Source organism: Bos javanicus, chromosome 25 (assembly GCF_032452875.1).
Source record: "Bos javanicus breed banteng chromosome 25, ARS-OSU_banteng_1.0, whole genome shotgun sequence".
Classification (NCBI taxonomy): domain Eukaryota; kingdom Metazoa; phylum Chordata; class Mammalia; order Artiodactyla; family Bovidae; genus Bos; species Bos javanicus.
This window is the reverse complement of record NC_083892.1, coordinates 41,181,752-41,206,202: the sequence shown is the minus strand read 5'-3', so window position 1 is coordinate 41,206,202 and position 24,451 is coordinate 41,181,752. Positions and strand designations below refer to the sequence as shown.

The window sequence follows — 24,451 nt, the reverse complement described above, 5'->3', positions numbered from 1 at the left end:
TGAGTGCAATTGTGTGGTAGTTTGAGCATTCTTTGGCATTGCCTTTCTTTGGGATTGGAATGAAAACTGACCTTTTCCAGTCCCATGGCCACTGATGAGTTTTCCAAAATTGCTGGCATATTGAGTGCAGCACTTTCACAGCATCATCTTCCAGAATTTGAAACAGCTCAACTGGAATTCCATCACCTCCACTAGCTTTGTTTGTAGTGATGCTTTCTAAGGCCCACTTGACTTCACATTCCAGGATGTCTGGCTCTAGGTGAGTGATCACACCATCATGATTATCTGGGTCTTGAAGATCTTTTTTGTACAGTTCTTCTGTGTATTCTTGCCACCTCTTCTTAATATCTTCTGCTTCTGTTAGGTCCCTACCATTTCTGTCCTTTATTGAGCCCATCTTTGCATGAAATGTTCCCTTGGTATCTCTAAGTTTCTTGAAGAGATCTCTAGTCTTTCCCATTCTGTTGTTTTCCTCTATTTCTTTGCATTGATCGCTGAGGAAGGCTTTCTTATCTCTTCTTGCTATTCTTTGGAACTCTGCATTCAAATGGGAATATCTTTCCTTTTCCCTTTTGCTTTTTGCTTCCCTTCGTCTCACAGCTATTTGTAAGGCCTCCTCAGACAGCCATTTTGCTTTTTGCATTTCTTTTTCTTGGGAATGGTCTTGATTCCTATCTCCTGTACAATGTCACGAACCTCCGTCCATAGTTCATCAGGCACCCTGTCTATCAGAACTAGTCCCTTAAATCGATTTCTCACTTCCACTGTATAGTCATAAGGGAGTTCATTTAGGTCATACCTGAATGGTCTAGTGGTTTTCCCCACTTTCTTCAATTTCAGTCTGATTTTGCCAATAAGGAGTTCATGATCTGAGCCACAGTCAGCTCCTGGTCTTGTTTTTGCTAACTGTATAGAGCTTCTCCATCTTTGGCTGCAAAGAATATAATCAATCTGATTTCGGTGTTGACCATATGGTGATGTCCATGTGTAGAGTCTTCTCTTCTGTTGTAGGAGGAGGGTGTTTGCTATGACCAGTGCGTTCTCTTGGCAAAACTCTATTGGCCTTTTCCCTGCTTCCTTCCGTATTCCAAGGCCAAATTTGCCTGTTACTCCAGGTGTTTCTTGACTTCCTACTTTTGCATTCCAGTCCCCTATAATGAAAAGGACATCTTTTTTGGGTGTTAGTTCTAAAAGGTCTTGTAGGTCTTCATAGAACCGTTAACTTCAGCTTCTTCAGCATTATTGGTCGGGGCATAGACTTGGATTTCCATGATATTGAATGGTTTGCCTTGGAAACGAACAGAGATCATTCTGTCGTTTTTGAGATTGCATCCAAGTACTGCATTTCAGACTCTTTTGTTGACCATGATGGATACTCCATTTCTTCTAAGGGATTCCTGCCCACAGTAGTAGATATAATGGTCATCTGAGTTAAATTCCAGTGGTCATGTATGGATGTGAGAGTTGGATTGTGAAGAAAGATGAGCACCGAAGAATTGATGGTTTTGAACTGTGGTGTTGGAGAAGACTCTTCAGAGTCCCTTGGACTGCAAGGAGATCCAACCAGTCCATCCTAAAGGAGATGAGTCCTGGGTGTTCACTGGAAGGACTGATGCTGAGGCTGAAACTCCAGTACTTTGGCCACCTGATGTGAAGAGTTGACTCATTGGAAAAGACCCTGATGCTGGGAGGGACTGGGGGAAGGAGGTGAAGGGGACGACAGAGGATGAGATGGCTGGATGGCATCACCAACTTGATGCACATGAGTTTGGGTGAACTCTGGGAGTTGGTGATGGACAGGGAGGCCTGGCGTGATACAATTCATGGGGTCGCAAAGAGTCGGACGTGACTGAGCGACTGAACTGAACTGAGTTAAATTCACCCATTCCAGTCCATCTTAGTTCGCTGATTCCTAGAATGTCCGTGTTTACTCTTGCCATCTCCTGTTTGACCACTTCCAATTTGCCTTGATTCATGGACCTGACATTCCAGGTTCCTATGCAATATTGCTCTTTACAGCATCGAACCTAGCTTCTATCACCAATCACATCCACAAATGGGTGTTGTTTTTGCTTTGGCTCCATCCCTTCTTTCTTTTTGGAGTTATTTCTCCACTGATCTCCAGTAGCATATTGGGCACCTACCGACCTGGGGAGTTCATGTTTCAGTGTCCTATCTTTTTGCCTTTTCATACTGTTCATGGGGTTCTCAAGGCAAGAACACTGAAGTGGTTTGCCATTCCCTTCTCCGGTGGACCACATTCTGTCAGACCTCTCCACCATGACCCGGCGTCTGGGGTGGCCCCTATGGTGTGACTTAGTTTCACTGAGTTAGACAAGGCTGTGGTCCGTGTGATCAGATTGGCTGGTTTTCTGTGATTGTGGTTTCAGACTGTCTGCCCTCTGAGGCCTCTCTCAGCGCCTACCCTCTTACTTGGGTTTCTCTTACCTTGGACGTGGGGTATGTCCTCACGGCTACTCCAGCAAAGCGCAGCCGCTGCTCCTGACCTTGGACGTGGGGTAGCTCCTCCCGGCCTGTGTTCTATGGTAGGTCCATTTTAAACACAGCAGTGTGTACATGTCCATCCCAAACTCTCTGGGAAGGGCTTTTGTATAGATGAACAGCTGACCCGCTGGCCACGAGGACCACCTCACTGGGGGAAGCGCAGAGCCTGGCACAGGCAGCAGAGCAGCTGTCAGAACAACAGCATCAAACAACCATAAAACAAGACTCCCCTTGTGGTTCAGCGGGAAAGAATCCACTTGCCAATGCAGGAGACAGGAGTCAGATCTCTGGTCTGGGAAGATCCAGTACGCCCATGCACCACGGCTACTAAGCCTGTACTCCAGAGTCCGGGAACTGCAGCTACAAGGCCCACGTACCGTGACTCCTGAAGCCCTCTCACCCTGGAGAGCCTGCGCTCCGCAACAGGAGAAGCCACGGCGATGCGACGCCCGCGCACCACAACCAGAGAAAAAGCCCGAGCAGCAGCCAAGACCCAGCAAAGCCAAAAACTAATTAATAAAAATAATAAATTTAACCAAGGAGGTAAAGGAACTATATACTCAAAAATATAAGACTCCGATAGAAACTGAATACGATGTAAACAAAGGGAAAGACATTCTGTGTTCCTGGATTGGAAGAACACTGTCAAACTGCGCATGCTTTCCAAAGCGAGCTACAGATTCAAAGCAGACTCAACCAACAGTCCACGGACATGTGTGACGAAAACAGAAAAGACAGACTCTGAAGCTTCTGCACAGCAAGGGAACAGAAGGAAGGGCGACCTACAGAATGGGAGACAGGGTGTGTAAACGATGTACCAGGTAAGGAGCTGCTATCCGACATACATAAGGAACTCACAAAGTTGAATATATATATATAAAAAAATACCAATTTAAAAATGGTGAGAGGATCTGAACAGACGTCCCTCCAAAGAAGAATAAAAATGGCCAAGAGAAAGGATGCTCTGTGTCACTGGCCGTCAGGGAGATGCAAAGCACAAGCAGTGAGGGTCCCCTCGCGCCTGTTACGGGGCGTGTCGCCAAAACGCAGCAGCCGTTGAGTGTGCAAGAATGTGTCCTGCGCTGCCGTGGGGGGCGGGGCAGGTGCAAACAGCACGGGGGTCCTCAGGAAGCCAAAAGCAGCATGGGGCCACCGCCCACCACCCTGGCCTCAGCCGTCGGGTCCCTGCGGCCAGGGAGGCGGCCCGGGCGCGTGTGGTCTCCTCCCCGAGCGCCTCCTTCCTCCCCGCCGCTTCTCTTTAGCTCTTGCTCATCCTAGAATTCTGTCTCAAGATTGTCCAGTTTGTTTCAGCTGCGCTTTTTACAGGAGTCAGCTCAAGCTCCTTGTGTAAGGGGAGCACCAAACATGTACTTTCACAAGTAAGAGAAAGCCTGGACCTGGTACAACCTAGGGTTCAAAAGCTGCTGTTCCTCCAGGCCGGGAGGTGATAACAGAAACACGGAGGTAAGCCCTGGCCTGAGTCACGGGAGGAGCAAGCTGCTGTTCCTCCAGGCCGGGAGGTGATAACAGAAACACGGAGGTAAGCCCTGGCCTGAGTCACGGGAGGAGCAGCGCCATGTCCACCTTTTCCTAAGCTGGAGCCAGGACTTAACTGCTACGTTATGAAACTGGGATTTTCCACAGACCTCCATGCAGCCCACAGCACCGTAATCTGCTTAATTAAATAAATTGGAAACACAACTCAGGCTAATATTTCGAATCAAGGTGGCGTGAGCTGCATGTTTATAGCTCTGTTGACAGAAGAGGACTCACGACATATGCCACCAACTTCTGCAGCCACTTTATTAAACAGAATAAACAGAAGCCGTGCAAGACAGCAGCAGACATGGGCTGCTGGGATCCTCCCAATCTCAACACTTCCGCGCGTCGCACTGAGATGTTTTTGCCAGAATCAAAACACGTTTCCCATTAGAACTGGCTGATTAAGCTAAATGGGTGAAGTGGGATGGCTCTGTACGAAGTGGATGTGTTTTCAAATTTCCTGTGCTCACATCCATGCTTCCCACTCCTCCCCAGCGAGTAAAAGCCAGGGAAGTGCCCTGTCCCCCGCACCTGTGGGTGGGTGCCTGGCCGGGCCCCGTGGAGCAGGCGTGGCGGCTCTCACATCGGCAGCAGGGTCCTCGGGGTCCCAGAACAGAGGCACTAAGACAGATGGCCGACAACTGCAGCCAGCGTCCAATCCAGCCCCCTCCTGGCTCTGTCAATAAAGTTTCATTAACACAGAGCCTCACCCACCATCTACCGAGGGCCCCCGAGCTGAGCGTCAAGACCACATGGTCACACAGCCCACAGGCCTTCCTGTGGGTCTTTCATGGACACAGCCTGCTGAGAAGAAAGAGGAGCTTGGGGGTGAGCAGCGGGCCAGAGAAAGGCCAAGGAGAAGCAGAGGGCAGAGAAAGGTGAGAGAGGACAGGGAGGGGCGAAGGCAGAAGGAGACGGAGCCAAGACGGAACAGAAAGAAGCAAAGGAGGAGAGGGGAGACGCCGGAAGAGAAGAGCGAGGAGGGGAGGGCAGGGAAAGGGAGCCCCACCTGCCAGCAGGCCTGCCAGACCCCAGGTACCCCCAGCCCCAGACCAGCTCTCGCTCCGTGCACACCATGAGGCCCGGTGCGCTGTGGGACTGTGCTCTCTGCAGGCACCGCTGCTCCCTGCAGTTCCTGAGACAGTGGGCAGGACGGGGCTCCTTCCCCATGAAGCCCCAACAGTGTGCACAGCAGGCAGGGCAGGGCTCCTTCCCCAACAGTGCCCACAGTTGGCAGGACGGGGCTCCTCCCCACTAGCACCCCAACAGTGTGCACAGCTCAGTGCTGAGTGATGGAGGGCTTGCCCGGAGGCTGCGAACAGCCACTAACCAACAGGCTCTGTAAAGTTAAGTCACTCTCTACCGTCTGTCTGCATGTGATGCCAACTAATAAACGTCTGGCAACAGCTTGAAGCAGCTTCTACAGTCTCCAAGTGTGGCCAGCTTTCAAGCTTCAGAGACATGAGATGTTACTGTTACTAAAACAAGAACAGGACAACGGCAAGGAGGATCCCAGCCCAGCCTGCAGTCCCGGGCCGTGTGGGGCCGCTGGGCTGGGGTGGGGTGGGGGGGGGGGGGGTCGGGGGCAGTCAGACACCGTGGGGCCGCCCCCTTCCGAGGGGCCGCGGGTGCGGACACACAGGTGACGGCTCCGGCCTGTCCTGCCGGGGGCCTGGCGCCCAGGGGCTCCTACCGGGCGGGCTCCGGGGCCCATAGAGGTGGTGCCGGCAGAGATCAGCGGACGGCCAGGGCAGTGGTGGGGGAGCAGGGAGGAGAAGCCTCTGAGATACGGAGGAAGAGCTGAGCAGGAGGAGCGCCCAGGTTCAGCAGAAGCCCGTCGGGTCCCCACCCCCCCCCCCCCCCGCCCCCCCCACCCCACCCACCGCCGTCCAGGCCCTGCCCAGGCCCCTAGGCACAGCCCCTGTCCCGCCCCCGTCCTGCCAACCCGGAGCAGGGCGCCGGCTCCGTCTGCTGCCCCCTGGTGGCGCCGGGGGCAAACGGCTCTCGGCAGGGCGGGCCCAGTCCTGACTCCCACCACGGAGGCAGCCTCCCTCCACCTGCCCGGGACGCCACGCGGCAGCCCCTCTGAGCCTGATCCTCTCCAGGGACAGCAGCTCAAGCCCAGGCAGCGCTCTTGTGGGGACTCCGGGGCTCTGTGCCCTGCAGGGTCTGCAGCGCAGGACACACGGAAGGTGAGCCTGCCCCCACCGACAGCCTTGCTGGGCGGCCGGGGACTGGTGGGGACCGGCAGAGCCCGTGTCCAGAACACATGGCGGGTCCCGGGAGCGCCAAGCCTCATAGGTGGGGACGTCCGTCCTCACGCAGCCCTGAGGTCAGCGTGACCTGGGCAGAGGGCAGGAGGCCGTCCACATCTGCATCCGGAGAGCACAGGGCTGGGCTGGGAGCCTGACGTGGACAGGGTGGGGTGCTGCCGTGGCCGGGAAGCCAGTCCCCTGCCCCTCGTCTGCCCGGGGCCGCCAGCCCACACCTGGACTGGCTGCATGGGCTCCCGCGGTGACGACAATGACAGGGAATCAGGTGCTGACGCGGGTGCGCTGTGACACCCGCCACCCCCTGAGCTCCCGGAGGTCCGAGCCGGAGGAGGAGGTGGAGGGGCCGCCTGTGGCCCTGCTGACCACAGGAAGGGCGGGGGCAGGGCCTTCTCTGCCCAAAGCCGGCAGCCTCAGTGGCCCCGGGGGAGTCGGGGCTCACGGGGGAAGGGGCTGAGAGGTGGCGGGGTGTCCCCCGGCCTGGGGCTGTGAGGACAAGGTGAGGCGGTGACCACGCTGCCAACGTGCTCTGAGGGCAGGGACAGCCCCAGCACCGACACGGGGAGCCGGACAGACGGCCATGAGGTGCAGCGCTGCCAGCTCCGCGGCGACCTGACCGAGTGTGCGTGGGGCACAGCGGGGCTCGGAGTACAGAGAGCCGGGGACTCGGGTGCGGCCCCCCCGTGCGTGGCTCCTGGTCAGCATTGTGGGGGCACAGCCAGGGACTCGGGTGCAGCCCCCCGTGCGTGGCTCTTGGTCAGCATTGTGGGGGCACAGCCAGGGACTCGGGTGCAGCCCCCCGTGTGTGGCTCTTGGTCAGCGTTGTGGGTGCGGCCCCCCACTGTGGCTCTTGGTCAGTGTCTCAGGGTCACGGCCGGGGACTCGGGTGCGGCCCCCCGTGCGTGGCTCTTGGTCAGCGTCTGGGGCACGGCCCCCCGCCCCCAGCACTCACCTCCACCTCCGAGCTGTGCGCCTGCACCTTCTGCATCATGTCCTCGGCCTCGCGCATGCGGCGGGTCAGCTGGGGCGAGTGCTCAGCCGGGGTCAGCTCGCTGTCGTACGAGCCCAGGATGGCCCGCATGCCGTCGCGCTCCTGTGGGCAAGAGGGTGGAGGTCAGGCCGGGGGCGAGACAGAGCAGCGCAGGGGTCACAGGGTCAAGTCCGGGAGCAGGCTGCCAGGCTCCTCAAAGACTGCGAGCTGAACCGAGCCCGGCAGAGGACTGAGGCCGGGCCGGGCCCTGGCCACTCTGAACCCCGGCGGAGCTCAGCCTGCGGCAGCGGGTCCACCTGCCATCCTCAGGTGGGGCACACGCCGACCACCCAGCCTCGGGCGGCACCGTCGGGTCTGTAACGCTCAGAGACTCACAGGAGAGGGGTAGAGGGCGCCCCTTCCCCCGGAGCTTGTGGGACGCGAGAGGCCACAGTTCAAGGTATCAACGTGCCCCAGCCACGCCTGGCAGCCCTCCCTGTGTCTGGGACAAAAGACGGAGCCTGGTAAAGACGCAGCTCAGGTCTCGTGGGACACGCTGATCACATGGCCCCGAGACCACCCCTAAAAGCCAACAGGAGTCACGTCACCGCTCAGTGACGGGAAGGCCGACAGCCCGAGCCAGGAGGCCAGGGCCTGGGGCAGACGGACACTGCGCCCAAGCCGGACAGGAGGGCCTTCCTGAGACGCTGGTGACCGGGGTCCCAGGGAGTCCTGGAGACCGCGGGGCACCCCGCGTCCACGAGTGGAGCCGCTCTGGCTCCAGGAAAGGAGGTCTCTGCCCCACGGAGGGCCTGACGCTGGGGCGAGTGTGGAGGGGGGACCTCTTCCTGAGCAGGAGCTGGGCACGGGCACCTAGCCTCCTCCCGCCCCACGAGGCCCACGTGGGCGACATAAGTAAAGAGAATCAGCTCCCTGCATGCAGCAGGCTCACGGGACACTGCTGCACAACGCTCCCGCCTGCTGTGAAAGGTCCCTAGAGCTCCAGCAGGTCTGGGTGGGGCCCGAGAGCCGGTGTTTCTGGCGGGTGAAGCCACAGTGTGCTGGCCGCGCTGGGGAGCAGGACGCACAGCCGGGCGGCCTCCGCCTGAGCCAGCAGAACCTGGGAGGATGTACCCGTGAGACCACGTCCAAGTCCCAGCTCTGCTCCTCGGCCCCAAGCCTCTGTCCTCATCAGCGGCTCTCACAGGCTGCCCGGGATGACCAACACTGTCCTGGACCAAGCGCCCAGCCACGGCCCTGGGGTCCGTGAGGCTCACAAAGACAGCAGCGATCCCGTCCACACGGGCAGACAGACCCGTGTTCACGGGTGCGGCGTCCCTGCGGCCATGCCGGGTGCAGCCGCTGGGGAGGGTCAGGCAACCTCGCTCCACACTCTGCTGGTGCCCCTGCAGCCCCCATGCCCTCCAGGGCAGCGACCAGGCGAGCTGCAGGGCCAGCCCACACTGGCCCCGGCCCCGAGGCACGTTCTCAGACCTGGAACAGACTGGGGGGCAAGGCCACAGGCGCTCTGCCCACGTCGTCTTAACTGGCGCTTCCGTGAGTGGAGACCCGCCTGCCCAGGACAGACGCGCCCCGATGCTCCTGCACCCTGAGCGCCGCGCAGCCCCCTGGCCAGCCTGGGCCGCTCCTCAGGTGAGACTGGAGACGGTGGGCGCTCACCTCCACGCTGCCTTCCTCGGGGCCCATGGGTCCTCGCCCGCTGAGCTCAGCGGTCTCGGGAGCCTCCAGCTGGGCCATCACCCCGGCACAGACTTCATCATTAGGTGATGACAAAAAATTCAATAAGTGAGAAATTAAAGTTACAAATCCAACTGGAACCGGTCACACACCCGTGGAAAATTTGTTTCCAACAGGACGGTTTATCGAGTGTCATAATTTTATTGAAATCCTATATCTTCCCATCGACTTTTATGGTTCCGAGCTGGTTACACAGTCATCATCACAGAGCGGTGGGGCACGTGGGGGCCAGGGCCGGGAGGGCTTTCCTTTCATAAACAAGCGGTAATCGTCGCCTTTATTGACCAGTAAATCTCCACAACGCCGCCTCTCGCCACAGTTCTCTTCTGTTACGTCTCCAGGCTATCAAAGAAGAAGACTCAAAATTGAAAGTTTGCTGTTTGTACCTTTTACAGAAACTGTTTTGTCATTAGTCACGAAGTCAGGAGAACTGTGCTGGCTTGATCCGATAATGACTTTTTAACGACTGAGTCCACGTGCGGTAAAGCGCTCTGGTTTCCACTTGAACAAGTGCGGCCATTCACTCCTGAACACACAGGTCAGCACAGGGGCCAGGCGGACCCTCCGGGTGCAGAAGAGACTGGCCCCTGCGGGGCACCTCTCTCTGGAGACCCACAATCCTGGGTGTCCTCGCCACCCTGCTGGTCACGTGATCAGTGCGCCCCAATCTTGTGGGAGAGACGAGCTGAGGGTGCGGGGGAGGGGCAGGGATGGACGAGGCCCCCACGCCCCAGGCCAGGCCTGCTGCGCCCACAGGGGCTGGGAGAGCGGAGGCCACGTCCAGCCGCAAAGGCAGGGGCCGCGACCCTGTTCCGCCCTCAGCCTCGGAGCTCCAGGCTGAGAGGGAACAGCTGGTCCTGATGGCCCCACACTCCTAATAGACGCGGTGGTTCGGGTAACACGGCCTCATGTTACCTCGGGTCTCAAAGACCAGACAACTTGCTGGGGGGTGAGCAGGCCTGGCTGGGCGGGACAGAGGGAGAAGGCCCTGGGCGAACAGGCAGAGGGTCTGCACACATCCTGTGGACCGCACCGTGCGTGCACTGCTCTGCGGCTGCGACTCCTGCGTCCATTGGGGTCCACACCCATGGAGACCCGGGGACGAGGTTGAGGCAACTCCACGTAGGCCGCTCAGAGGCCAGCCTTGCAGCCCCGGACCGGCCGTGGAGGACGCCAGGGCACACGGCTCAGACGGCAAAGGAGGTGAGGCCAGCCGACAGCGTCCGAGGACAGTGCGCTTCTGAACAGAGGCGATGAGCGTCAACAGCGAGGGACGGCCACAGGGCGCTGCCCACCGAGTCTGCACCCAGCAAGAAGGTCCTCCAAAAGTAAGTTTAATAAAAACATTTCCAAACCAAGAAAAACTCAGACAATTCCTCAGCACACAGCCGCACCGAGGGGAAACGCTAAAGGACCGCCTTCCGGAAGAAGGAGAAGGGCCCCTCGGACGCGTGGAGATGCTGGTGGTAACAGATGCATATAAACGCAGCCACAGTGGAAACTGCTAAGTATTTTGAACTAAATAGGAAAAATACAATATATCAATGCTGAACTCTGCATCTAAATTTACATCCTTAAATGAATGTATTAGAAGAGAAAGATAAAACCAATCAACTACACATATGACTGAGAAAGTCTGAACAAGAAAAACAAAGTGACAGTAAATATAAAAATAGAAATTAATGAAATAGAATACACAGAGCACCGAGTCAATAATATCAAAAGCTGGTTCATCCAAATGATTAATAAAAGTGATGAGCCTTGATGAGATACTCCAAGAGAGAGATTAAATAACCAAATAATGAGGCAGAAAAGGAAGACATAACTACAGACCACAGAAATATTTTAAAATCTAACAAGATACACTGAACTTCACACAAATTTAAAATTTTAGATAAAACAGACAATCCTTTTTTTTTTTCCTAAAGGCTTATCACCACTGAATCAAGAATAAAAAGAAAATCTGAATACTTCCAAAGCTATTAAAAGAAATCAAAGCCCCAGTACAGAATTTTCCCAACAAAAACTCCAGGTCTGGATGCCTTTCTTGGTGAACTCCACTAAACTTTAAAGAAAGAAATATCACCAATCTCACACAAACTCTTACAAAGAAGGGAAAGAACCTTCTAACGCATTTTATAAAGCCAGAAAAACCATGACACCAAAACCTGCTAAGGAAACTTTGTAAGAAATAAAAACTGTCAAGATCTCTCCTAAACACAGAAGCAAAATCCCTGAACTGCTTATTAGCAAAACAAATAAAGCATTACTTGCAAAGGACAGTCCACAGACAAGTTTGTTTAATTCCTGGAATGCAGTTTTGCTTTAACATTTGAAAACCAATTAATTAAATTCTCCAAATTAACAGAATAAAGAAAAAAACCATGATCGGCTCAATATATGCAGTAAAAGCATCTGATTAAAATTCAGCAGCTATTCAGGATTAAAACATTAGGATGGAGAAGCCCCCTCAGAGACGAGAAGAAAGGGGACCCTCTGTGGGCTGACACATTCCCACACTAAGTCTGCGGCTATGATGGGGGCGGGCAGGGGAAGGGACTGAAACAGAAGCAGAGTTACTGACGTTCCCGCTCCAACCAGCACCGGGCATCCTGAGCAGCGGAGTGAGGCGTGAAAATCAGGAGGAAACGAAAAGCTACTAACAGTCACTGACACATCGTGAAGGTGGAAAGCCCAAGAAAATTTACTATAAATGATTAAAACGAGGGAGCTCAGTCACGCTGCCGGATCAAAGTCAACACCCAACGTTCAGTTACATTTCTACATGCCGGCAAAAGGGGTTCCAAGAGGGAATCCTGGAAAAGATGCCATTTATAACATCTTCGTTAAAAAAAAAAAAAACCTACGAGATGAGATGTCTACCCAGAAAACTCTGCAAACACTACTGAGAGAAATTAATGACCTAAAAACGTGGAGACAAATAAACAGGTTCATGGATCAGAAGATTTAACGCTATAAAGATGTTACTTAATCGCTGTACCCCCAGTAAAACCTCGGCAGGTTTATCGGTGGAGGCTGACAGGCGGAGATCTAAGCTCGACGTGGAGATGGGGAGGGTGGTAGTCGGCCCGGGCAGTCGGCTGGCGAGGAGGGCGGGCTCCCTACCAGACCGCAGTCCCAGGGATTACAGCAGCGTGGTTCCTGCGCGAGAGACGGGCAGGGACAGCCCTGCACAGAGGGGCGATTAGATTCACATAAGGAGCCCGAAAGGCCAATCTTCTCAATAAATGCTGTCGAGTCAACTGAATATTCCTGTGGGCAGAAAACCAAGCTTGCCAAATACGGTAAAGCCTTGTGTTGTGAAGTTATGTGTGAAAAAGCAAAGCGTTAAAGAAAATAGTATGGAAAGACGCCTCAGTGTCTCGGGGCAGCAGAGCTTCCTTAAACAGAGAATACACAAAAAGCGGTAACTGTCAAGGAACCTTCACATTCGCGAGAGTACACCTTGTCAAGATTAAGAGCTCTGCTAAGTTAGAGGGAAAGCCTAGGAGAAGACATTTGCAAACAAATACTTGATAAAAGGCTAGGATGCAGAATATACAAAGAATTCTTACAAATCAGGAAGAAAAAGGCCAGAAAGAGAAAAAACGGAGGGCAGTGAATCTGGAGGGGGCTTCACCAAAGTGGATCTCCAAACGGCCCATCAGCACAGGAGGGGTGTCCCCGCTCAGCCTGCCCTGGGAGGCACAACACGCTGCGAACACGGGAGGCGCTGGCCCTCCGGGAACGGCAGGGTGTGAGGCAGCGTGGACGACGTGAAGTGTGAGCAAGACCGAAGCCACCGGAATGCCGGTGCCCTGCCGCAGGCTGCAGCCGTCACAGCCCCCCGGCCAGCTGTGTGACCCCAACTGCACAGGTGAGCACGTGATGGAGCCTCCCAGGGACGTGCAGACAGAACTTGTGCGTGTGTGTGACTGCGAGACAAGTGAAAAGACGTCACGGCAGCATCAGTCACCATCGCCGAGAAAGCAACCCGAGCACCCGTCAACAGGAGGAGGAAAAGCTCTAGGGTGGCACATTCATGACACAGAAACGAACCTGAGCAGCAGAAAGCAGCACAAGCGGGCACCCGCTGTACAGCACACTTATACAAAGTTCCAGACCCGCGGAGGCCACGCTCCCCGAGCAGCACGCGCTGATAGAAAGCTGATAGAAGTATTAAAAATACAAGATCCTGTGAAATTTCAGAAGCAAGGTTCTGGCTATACAGTCACACTCACACACAGCTTCTCGGAAAAAAACCCCAGCCCACGACCAACTCCCCACCCATGCCTGCCGAGCAGGAAGAACTCGCACGGAGGCCAAGGTGTCCCACGGCCGAAGGCGCGGCACGGCAGAGGGCAGGCCGCAGGGGACGCGGACTTCCAGCCAGGCTCCCGGGAGTCACGCCGCTCAGTGAAGGAGGGCCGGGAGGGGAAGGCCTGCATATCTGGAGTAGGGAGGAAGACACCGGAGACCAGACGAGGTGCTGTGGGAGCCGTGATTATCATGATCGGGGCCGGGAGGAAGCACGGAGCAGAAGCGGACCGCCACCTCCCTGAACTGAGCCGGGGCCGGCCCACACCCACCGGGCTCTGGGAAAGGGCTGGCACTTCTTGCCCGAGGTCCCCAGGTCTTCCTCCAGAGAAAATCCAACTCCCGGGGCCTGAGGTCATCTGGACGGTGCTAGCCCTGGCATTCCCTGGGGAGCCAAGGATCCAGTCCCGACCCTCCAGGCCGCCGTGGCCAAGAGGGAGGGCCCGGAACAGCAGGCAGGGAGATGGCCGTGGGCACCCCCCGCCCCGCCCTTGCAGCAGGGGTTACACCTCAGAACCCGCACAGGAGACGCCCCCAGAGACGCGGCTCAACCCAGGCTGGAGGGAAAAAAGGCTCTCATGGCCATGTTTTCAGAGAAGTTGAAACTCAGCAACTCCAGTTACCTGGGTGAAAAGGCCGTCTAGTGGATGACGAGTGGATCAGAGGGTAATTTTAACAGAAGGCAGTCCTACTCACTCCCTGGAGTAGCCTGAATAAATGAAGCAGTGAGTCCTGAATGAAGCATCCCCTCGTGCGTGTCTCGCCGGCCTCTCCCTACCGCCAAGGCTCACGCAGTACACGCGCTGCCCAACACGCTTCTCCAGGACAGGCTGGAGAAGCCAGGCTTCACAAGAGGCAGCGGAACCCCTTTAAAAGTGGCAAAAACTATTCATCTGTGCTTGATGGAAATGGTTCCTAAACAAGTAAGACATCGCCCCGGTCACAGCAAATGGAGGACACGCGTTTTTAACCTTCCCTAATGGGCTGGTTCGCTGGAAGGAGCTCTGATGTCCATGACCTCACAGCTGGGCTCCAGGGCAGCTGGAGCAGGCAGACCCTGACCTTGGCGCTCAGCAGCTTCCCGGGCCTCTGCCATCCAGGGCCGGACTGTGTTCCTCCCTGGCTCTCCAGCCCGCCCCCAAGGTGCCTCTCCTTCTTCACTGCTGTGTCCATCAGCCTCATTCCACGACAGTCTTATCGCTCACAGTTCATCAGATGCAGAGCAGGCCCCTGGAGGCGAGGGCTGCCAGACTGGAAAGGCAGCTCTGACCCCCAGGTTCAGCGTGCGTGCAGCCTGGCGGCAGCTCCAAGTCCACTCGCAGGCCCCCCTCCGGGAAGGACTGTGGTCCCGGTTTCAGGGTGCCGCCGGGCACAGCCACCTGAGGTCAGAGTCACTGTCCGGGGCCCCCCGCCCAAGCCCACAGGAGCCGGCGGATCGCAGGGGAAGGGACAAGCCTTGGTTCATCTGTGAGTCTCCGTACTTCTCACCAGCGGCCGTGTTCCTGCAACTTCAACCTCCTGATGAAAAGCTCCACAGCACCTACTGGAGGCGGGAGAGGGCGACCTCCCGGAGCCCCCTGACCCAGATTTCACACTGCTCTCTGGCCAAGTCCATTCATTATGTCAGCCAGATCACGCCTCCCCGGCACCCACCCTGACCGGCTTGCAGCTTCCCAGAGCAGGGCCTCAGCGCAGGGACCCCTCAAGGGAGGACAGGGCCAGGGCCGCCAGCACCGCCCCGCCGGGCCCCAGCCAGGGAGGGGGCTGTGGCCCCCCCAAGCCCGCACAGCACTGCACACCACGCAGAGGCCACCCGCCTCAGCTTAGGTGGAACTGACAGGCTGGAGAGTGAGGCCAGGTGAGGCAGGCACAGGCCACCTCGTGGGCCAGGCCAGCTCGGCCACAGGGGGACAGCCCACCTGCTCCACCCGCCGCTTCCTTCCCCGCGGAATGGAGGCCGGGCCACAGGGCCCGGGGCGCAGCCGCCCACCCCTGCACGATGCCCCGAGCCTTGGGGGCGGGGACACAGGCGGCTGGGGCTCTCACCTCGCCTCGCCCCACGTCCCTCTCCACTGGCCCCCGCGCGGCCTGCAGTGCAGTGACACTTGGTGACTCCTGCTCAAGGGAGAGCTGGGTGCGAGACACGGCCTGCGTCCAGAACACCCACAGGTGCCAGGCCCCCTCCCAGAAGAGGGCCCCAGCTGACTGAGGAGAAGAACCTGCCCGGGTCACTAGCGACAGGGCGGAGCTCGGAGCCCAGGGCTGCAGGAAGCGGGAGGCTGAGCTCAGCAGTGGGGCTGAGGCGGGACGGCGTCCTGAGGGCATCACTGCCCAGCACAGCCCCGAGCTCAGGACCGGCTGCTCTGGGCAGTGACCCTGCCGCTCCAGCGCTCACTGCGCTCATGGAACAACCCAAACGGCTCACGGTGATTTAAAACGAGAACTTCTCAACATGGAGACCAAGCGCCTGACAGGGAGCCCCACCCCAAGTGCTCTGCAGGCCAAGCAGAAGCTGCGAGCTGCCTCCATCCCAGGTTTTGACGCGAGGCAGCCTCATGGAGGGCTCAAGTCCAGGCTCGTGGACGCCCAGGCAGGGTCAGGCTGCCTGACTCCTGAAGGGGCTGCGCCGGGTCTCAGCTGTCACACAGGACACATACAGGACAGCACGTGGGGTCCTGGTGGCTCAGACGGTAAAGAACCCGCCTGCAGTTCAGGAGACCGGGTTTGATCCCTGGGTCAGGGAGATCCCCTGGAGAAGGGAATGGTAATACTCTTGCCTGGAGAATCCCACGGACGGAGGAGCCTGGTGGGCTACAGTCCGCGGGGTCACAAAGAGTCAGGATATGACTGAGCGATGCTCCCTTTACCTTGCTTTCATCTGGGATCCTGGTTCCTGGACCAGGTTCGAACCTGGGCCCCTGCACTGAGAGCGCGGTCTTGGCCGCTGGCCCGGGGAAGTCCTCCGCCGGCTTTCTAACGGGTGTTTGTTTATACACCGTCCGGCACTGAGCGCGCGTCTCTCTCAAGCGCGCGGTTTGCAAATATCCTCTCAGTCTGTCTTTCCATCTCTTAACAGGGTTTTCCACAGAGATGAAGTTTGTAGTCTAACTCACTAAATCTCCCTTCCAGACTGCATTTTGGTGCCAAGTCTAAGAACTCTTTGCCTACGTTCTACGTTTAAGTCTGTGATTAACCTGGAGTTAATTTTTGTACAAAAGGTTCACTTTTTTGCTTTATGAATGTCTAAGTGCTGCAGCACGATTTATGGAAAAGGTGATCTTTCTCCCACCCAACTGCTTTTGCAGTTTGCTTGGTTAACCCAAAGCAAGCAGACAAAGGAATTAATAAAGACAAGAGGAGAAATAAGTTAAATGGGAGGTGGGAAATAAGAGAGAAAATTGGCTGAGCCAAATGCTGGTTCTTTGAGAAGATCAATAAAATTGATAAAGCTTTAGCTGTAGCTGGATCGACTGACCCAGAAAAAGAGACAAGATTCCAGTTACCACAGCGAGGAATGTGAGGTGAGGCAGCACCACAGACCCTACAGGAGGAACAAGGATCGAAGGGATTCCATCAGCAACCGGACTCCAGAAGGCACACAGCCTGCGTGAGATGAACAGACTCCCAGCAGACACACGCCTCCAAAACTGACTGCAGAAGAAGTAAAAAGCCGAAGAGACCCATCACAAGTGGAACACTGCACCAGCACCGACACCTCCCTGCAGCTGGCCTGCTCCGCCCCCTCTGCCGGGACCCTGGGCAGGAGGCTCACGCTCTCCCCGGGGGCCCTGAACTCTCTCTTCCAGGGCTTCCCTATCGCACACGGGCCCGTTTCTGCCGCTGCATCTCCATCTCCCTGCTGGCTGATGTCTCTCTGTATTCCCTCCTCCCTACCACAGGCTCATCTGTCACTTTAACTGCAGTTCCTGGGTTCCCAGTTATCACAGAAGACGTCAGGTCTGCCTGGCCACTGCCTGCCCGGTGCTGTGGCTGGGTAGGGGCAGCGGGCTTGTCCCACCCTCTGGCCGATCTGGCAGCTGACCTGAAACTGAGCCGGCAGTGCACATCACCAGCTGCTCCGCAAGCCCCAAGGCTGGGCCTCCACCCTTCTCATCTCATACACGACATCCAGGGTCTGAGTTTGCCGTCGTGTGTGGTGTTGGGAAGCGGTCCCCTGTCATCCTCTCACAGGCAGCCGTCCAGTTTCCCCAGCACCGTTTGTGGAAGAGGCTGTCTTTGCCCCATTGTATGTTCTTGCCTCCTTTGTCAAAAAGAAGGTACCCGTACGTGCACGGGTTTATCTCTGGGCTTTCTACCTTGTTCCATTGGTCTATATTTCTGTTTTTGAGCCAGTACCATACTGTCTTGATGACTGTAGCTTTGTAGTATAATCCAAAGTCAGGAAGCTTGATTCCTCCAGCTCCATTTTTCTTTCTCAAGACTGCTTTGGCTATTCGGGGTCTTTTGTGTTTCCATATGACTTGTGAAATTTTTTGTTCTAGTTCTGTGACAAAAGGCATTGGTAATTTGATAGGGATAACACTGAATCTGTAGATTGTGTTTGGTAGTATAGTCATTTTCACAATACTGATTCTTCCTACCCAGGAACATGCATTATCTCTCCATCTGTTTATGTCATCTTTGATTTCTTTCATTAGTGTCTTATAATTTTCTGTGTACAGTTCTTTTGTCTCCTTAGGCAAGTTTATTCCTATTTATGCTTTTTGTTGCAACGGTGAATGGGATTGATTCCTTAATTTCTCTTTCTGATTTTTCATTGTTAGTATATAGAAATGGAAGAGATTTCTGTGTACTGATTTTGTATCACCATATACAAAGATAAACTCAACATGGATTAAAGACCTAAAAGAAAGACCAGAAACTATAAAACTCTTAGAGGAAAACATAGGCAGAACACTCGATGACATAAATCAAAGCAAGATCCTCTACGACGCAACTCCTAGAGTAATGGAAACAAAAGCAAAACGAAACAAGTGGGAGCTGGTTAAACTTAAAGCTTCTGCACAGCAAAGGAAACGATAAGCAAGGTGAAAAGACAGCCCTCAGAATGGGAGAAAATAACAGCAAAAGAAACAACTGACAAAGGATTAATTTCCAAAATATACAAGCAGCTCATACAACTCAATGCCAGGAAAACAAACCCAACCAAGAAGTAGGAAAAAGACCTAAACAGGCATTTCTCCAAAGAAGACATACAGATGGCTAACAGACACATGAAAAGATGCTCAACATCGCTCATTATTAGAGAAATGCAAATAAAAATTACGACATATCACCTCACACCGGTCAGAAAGGCCCTCATCGAAAAGTCTACAAACAATAAATGCTGAAGAGGGTGTGGAGGAAAGGGAATCCTCTTGCACTGTTGGTGGGAATGTAAATTGATTCAGCCACTATGGAAGATGGTATGGAGGTTCCTTAAAAAACTAGGAATAAAACCACCGTATGACCCAGCAATCCCACTCCTAGGCATATACCCTGAGAAAACCAAAATAGAAAGACACACGTGCCCCGATGTTCACTGCAGCACTGTTTACAATAGCTAGAACGTGGAAGCAACCTAGATGTCCATCGACAGATGAATGGATAAAGAAGCTGTGATACATACACACAATGCAATATTACTCAGCCATAAAAAGGAAGGCATCTGAGTAAGTTCTGATGAGGTGGATGAACCTAGAGCCTATCATACAGAGTGAAGTGCATCAGAGATATAAAGATGAATATTGTATTCTAACACATACATACCGAATCTAAAAAAATGGTGAAGAACTTATTTTCAGGGCAGCAATGGAGAAACAGACACAGAGAGCAGACTATGGACTGGGGAGAGGAGAGGAGAGGGTGAGACGTATGGAGAGAGTAACATGGAAACTTACATCACCGTACTTAAAATAGATAGCCAGCGGGAATTTGCTGTGTGGCTCAGGAAACTCAAACAGGGGCTGTGTCAACCTAGAGGGGCCGGATGGGGAGGGAGATGGGAGGGAGGTTCAAAAGGGAGGGGATACATGTACACCTATGGCTGATTCACGTTGAGGTTTGACAGAAAACAAAATTCTGTAAAGCAATTATCCTTCAATAAAAAAAGAAAAAGAAAAAAGAAATGGGGAGAAGCGTGTCTTTTCCATCTTCCTGGAAACAGAATCGTCCACACAGCCAACAACCACACAGCCAGCACCTCGGGGTGCCGGGCGCTGCGGCAGACACCAGCGGGAGCGATTCAGTGGCAGCAGGTGTCTGGCTCGGCTCCTGGCTCACAGGTGACAGTCACACCTGCAGGATTAAACTGGACGAGGCGGCGCTGGGAGCGTTGAGATCGGATCATAGAACCCTCTCTGCCAGAGGAGTGCAGGCCTCCCAACAGAAGGGTATTACTTCTAAGGTGCAGAACACCATCAACAACGTGGCCCCCAGGGTGGGGGAGGCCGAGGGAGACAACGGCCCAGGGGCCCACTCTCCCAGCCCCCCGCCACCAAAGCTCCCCACAGGCATCCAGTTCTGTGCCAGCAAGACCACCACACCCAGAGGTCAGAGGGCACGCACCCGGGTCAGAGGGGACCCTGGCAACGTGGCTGGCAGTCATCTCTACTGCCCAGAGAAAGGGGTGCCCGCCCCACACACCTCCCATCCAGCGCGGGTAAACGCGCCTCACACTCACTCTCCGCACGCCCCACTCTCTGCAGTCCGCCTGCTCTCCCTCCAGTCGGTGGACTCACCAGCAAGCGGACACAGCAGCAGCTGACCCCTGAGCTGAAAGCTACCACCACCACCAAGTCAGGCTCCCAGCGGAGACAGCGCTGGACTTAACAAACTCTGGTCCCTACTTTCCGCATTCTTTTTATTTATAAAATTCTTTTTATTTATAAAATCGCTTATGTAAAGGTATTACCATGCACAATGTATTCAACTATGCATGTAAGATGTAGCCTTAATGAAGAAAGCTCGAGTCAGCCAAAAGACAGTTCAGAAAATAATTTTTAAGAAAAGACCAAGTCACTGACTTTCAAAAGTGTCTGAATCCGCACACCTCTCACAACCCATGGGGACACAACATAAATACAAAAACTAGGGCTGGCTCACTCGAAGGATAATAGCCTGGAGCTGACGCCTCTCTCCTCCCTCTGGCAGGGCCTGCATTAGCATGTAAATAGCTGGCAGATACAAGGAAATGAAAGCAGGAAGAGCTCTTTAATTAACTTTAATCCTCGGAAAATCCAGGCAGCGATCTGCCCTGGCAGCCCTCCTCAGAAGGCCCTCACCACGGCCCGGAGCCCCATCCCCGCAGCCCCGCACGGAGAGGGTGGTCAGAGAGGCCCATTTGGGGAGGGACATCTGGGTACTCGGCCCAGAAATGGCCACGCCACGCCTGTCACAGAGCCTGGAGGTGGTGCCCAGATGGAAGCCTGGGCCGGTGCACGGGGCCCTGCCAGCCGGGGAGGCGGGGGTGGTCACCCGCGGGGCACAGGTCTGAGGGGACACGATCTGCGCACCGCCCACAGGGCAGGGACCACAGCCTGGGCAGCATGCTGAGGAGGCCCCTGCCACCCGTCCGCGTTCTCCTACGGCGCCGGTGGGCTGCAGACCCGGTAAGGCCGTGACCGGAAGCACTTGGCAGCAGCCAGTAGGACCGACCAGGAGCACACAGACACGCTCAGCCTCCAACCCCACAGGCACTCAGGGTTGGCCCCACAGGGGCGAGATGCCTGGGAAGCCACCGGGGCCTGTGCTGGAAGGAGGCGGCTGGGCCACAGACACACTGGGACGGCTTTCAAAACCCAAGACAGGCCCAGAAGAGACGGGCACGCACCCCGGGCTACCCCTCACAGAGCCGGGAGGGCGGGGCAGCAGTGCAGACCTCGGGGTGGGGGGTGGGGGAGGTCAGGGCCGGGCACCTCGGGGTTGGGTGGGTGGGGTTGGGTGGGTCAGGCCTCCGCCCCGCTGCTCTAGCTCACCGAGCTCCCTCGAGCGAGGCGGGGGTGGAGGTGAGGGAGGCAGGCACGAAGCTCACTGCTCCAGGAAACTGGGAAGATGCCCAGAAGGGAGGCCTGCAAACACCTCCATCGTGTGAAGAGCATGGCCTGTGCCCACCACAAGGGGCAAAGAAAGCCAGGCTGGGGTGGCACGGATGCTGAGCTGTACCTCTCAAGGGGAGCGTCTGCCCTGGCCCCACGGCTGGCAGAGTCCAAACTCGAACCCAGGCCTCCGACGGCGCCTGTGCACATCGTCACCAGCAGCTTGGCCAGGAGCAGCGGCCACAAGGCAACGCGGCCACCCCTGCACAGTCCCTGCTCCCGGCAGAGCCGTCCAGACACAGAGCTCGTCCCCTGGCCTGCACCGGGGAGGGACAGGCCCCGTCTGCTGCAAGGAAGCCCCGAGACACGCCCGGTGCAGATGGGAGGAGCAGGCTGGGGGCACGGCCGGACGGGGTCCGGCGGATCCCTCCACGGACCGGCTCCGTCCCAGCAGACGCCTCGCGGAGGCCAGTTCCTGGCGACACCGGGTGGCCCCAGGCCTGTCCCGGGCCTCAGGCTCCCAGCGTAGGGAGCATGAGATGGACGCGGAGCAGTGAGCGTTCATCCTCTGGCGCCCCAACCCACCCCCTGCAGCACAGGGAGGGGCTGGGAGCGGGCAGGCTCCCCTCCAGCCGGGCCTGCTGCTCGCTGTGATTCCCGGGCCCTCGCCCTCAGGCACCCCCTTCACAGGTGGGGACACTGAGCCTCAGCCACGCTGAGGGACACTGGCAAGACGGTCCCCAGCCCCAGAGGAGCTGCAGCGCTTCTCTCACCATACCCCACCCTCCTGGGCGGGCAGCCTGCTGCCAACCCCTCCTCGAGTCCCTGGCCCCCCATTCTCCAGACCCCGTGCAAAGCTGGAAATGACCTCCAGCAGAGCACACACCAGAGCTCCGGAAAGGGACCCAAAGACGCGCCCACCCCGGCCACAGCCACAGGAGCCTGTGAAGAGTGCGTAACGCTGTGTTCACACCACGAACACACCGTCCACCACGGTGACGAGGAACTCTGCAGGAGGAACCCCGCAAGCCTGCTGTGGGCGGCTGTGCTCGGGAAGCTCTTCCTCCCCTCCATGGCATTTCATGGGCGGCAGTTTGGGTCTTTATGGGCGAAATTAACCAAAAGAATACGGACTCCAAACCACGCTCCCTGTATCTGACTGTTTTTCATTTGATGATGGATGGTATTTAATACCTCTGGGCTGAGCACACCCCGGGTCTGTAAACGCAGAGTCCGTCTTACTGCTGTCCAGTACCATCACAATGGCCAGGCTGGCCTCATGTTCCAGGGGGTCTCGTGGGAAAAGCAGCCTAACTGCACTCAACCAGCTTTCCAGAATGAAAACACACAGACTCACACGTGCAGTCACACGCACACATGCACGCCTGCACACACGCACAGACTCACATGTGCAAGAACCCACATGCTCAGAGGCCCACCCTCCCAGACACGAGGGGGCTATGACCTAAGGGTGGGGGCGGGGGCTCTGTGCGGAGCCGGACACACCTGCCTGGACACGACCTACCCCCGCCACTGCAACTCCTCAACTTTCCCCAGCTAAGACTCCTCTTCCACAAAGAAGGAACCTGCAAATTCTAGCTCGTAGAGTTTCCACGACTTTCAAAGATGATTCTTAGACGATAAAAGTTAATGAAAACTAGGTAACAAGATGATTTAGCAGGCACTAAACGCCTGCTCGCCCCAGGTCCTGCACCAGGCAAGGACAGACGTTCCCAGGAAGACAAACACGATGCGGGGACAGACGCCTGCCTCCCAGCCCGGGGTGAGACCCGAAGGTGCGGACTTCTCCAGCACTGCGGACGAACCGGCAGGGGCTGGCCTGCAGGGCGCAGACCCCGGGTAAGAAGCCGGCCGAGCGGTGTGGGAACCCCACCCACACGCACCCCCGTCCTCGCGGGTTGCGTCTAGGCCACGTGCTGCGTTCACTGTGGTCTCTGTCCGTTTCTCAATCACTGGTCACGTGTGGAACTGCACTACCGTCATCCCCAGGTTCTTCCTGCCCTTGCACTGCGTCACCAGTGAGGTGCTGGAGTGGTGTGGGTAACTGGCAGCCGGGTAGTTCTCAGGAACCCAATGTCACGATAGCAGAACCCACTGTCAGCGTCTGGTGAACTCACTGCCACGCTTTTGTGAATGTTGGTTTACAGGTAAAACATACTTTCAAAGCACTGGCTCCCATAATCAGTCTCTGGGGCAGGCCCCCCGCCTCGGCCTCCTGGAGAGGAAGAGAAGGTTAAAGGTGGGGGGTCCTGCTGTGAGAAGCAGAGGGTACCAGAAGGACAGAGCTCAGGTTCCAGCTGTCTTCTGAGCCGCAGTCCCAGGCTCCTCTTCCCCAGAACAGAGCGTGGAGCGAAGCCTCCCCGCCCAGGCGCATAGGGCAGTGCCCACTGCAGGCGCAGCTGCTGGGTCTCCAAGCCCCTCAAGAGTCTGGTGAGGAAAAGCAGGCTTCCACGGCAGTAGTCGGGGCCTGCTGCAGAAGGGCTGCCACAGAGCCCAGCACAGGCCGGACCGGGTGCAGCGGGGCCCCGTCAGGACCAGGCACACCCTCTCCCTGGACACCCTGCGGGACCGCCGCCTCCTGCCCTGCTATAGCTCTCGGTGAGCCGCGCGGCCAGGCCCACGCCGGGGTGAGCCCAGAGAGAGCCGGGACCGGCGCCTTGCCTGACGGGGGCAGCCCAGAGGGGCGAGGAGCCGGGAGCCGATGACAGTGACGGGAGGGCCCAGGCCCAGACAGAGGACCCCGGGAGCCTCACGGGGGGAAGGCGGTACGTGGTCCCTCCGCATTCACAGCCTGGCAGCAGAACCCGGATGACCCAGAGTGGGCAGGGAAGGAGCCGTCAGGCCTCCGCAAGCCGAGGGCGAACATGCCCGGGCTGGAACGGCTGAGGGCGCTGCGGGCACCTGCAGCGCCTGCGATAATCACCCGGAGCGGCCTGGCGACAAGTCAAACGCCCCCGGCAAGGCACGTGGCTATTTTTAGCAGCAGCCTCGAGAGGCTGCCTGGCAGGGAACCATGTCTTTGAGCATGACCA

General features: G+C 56.5%; 1 protein-coding gene across 7 annotated transcripts in view; it reads right to left on the bottom strand.

The window, feature by feature from the left end:
- MAD1L1 (mitotic arrest deficient 1 like 1) overlaps nucleotides 1-24,451 on the bottom strand; it is a 243,949-nt gene that overhangs the window by 96,889 nt on the left and 122,609 nt on the right. For all 7 annotated transcript variants that reach the window (XM_061402349.1, XM_061402350.1, XM_061402352.1 and 4 more), the window contains one exon: nucleotides 7,270-7,410. In XM_061402349.1, the coding sequence (XP_061258333.1) occupies nucleotides 7,270-7,410 (141 nt within the window). The remainder of the gene's footprint in view (nucleotides 1-7,269; nucleotides 7,411-24,451) is intronic.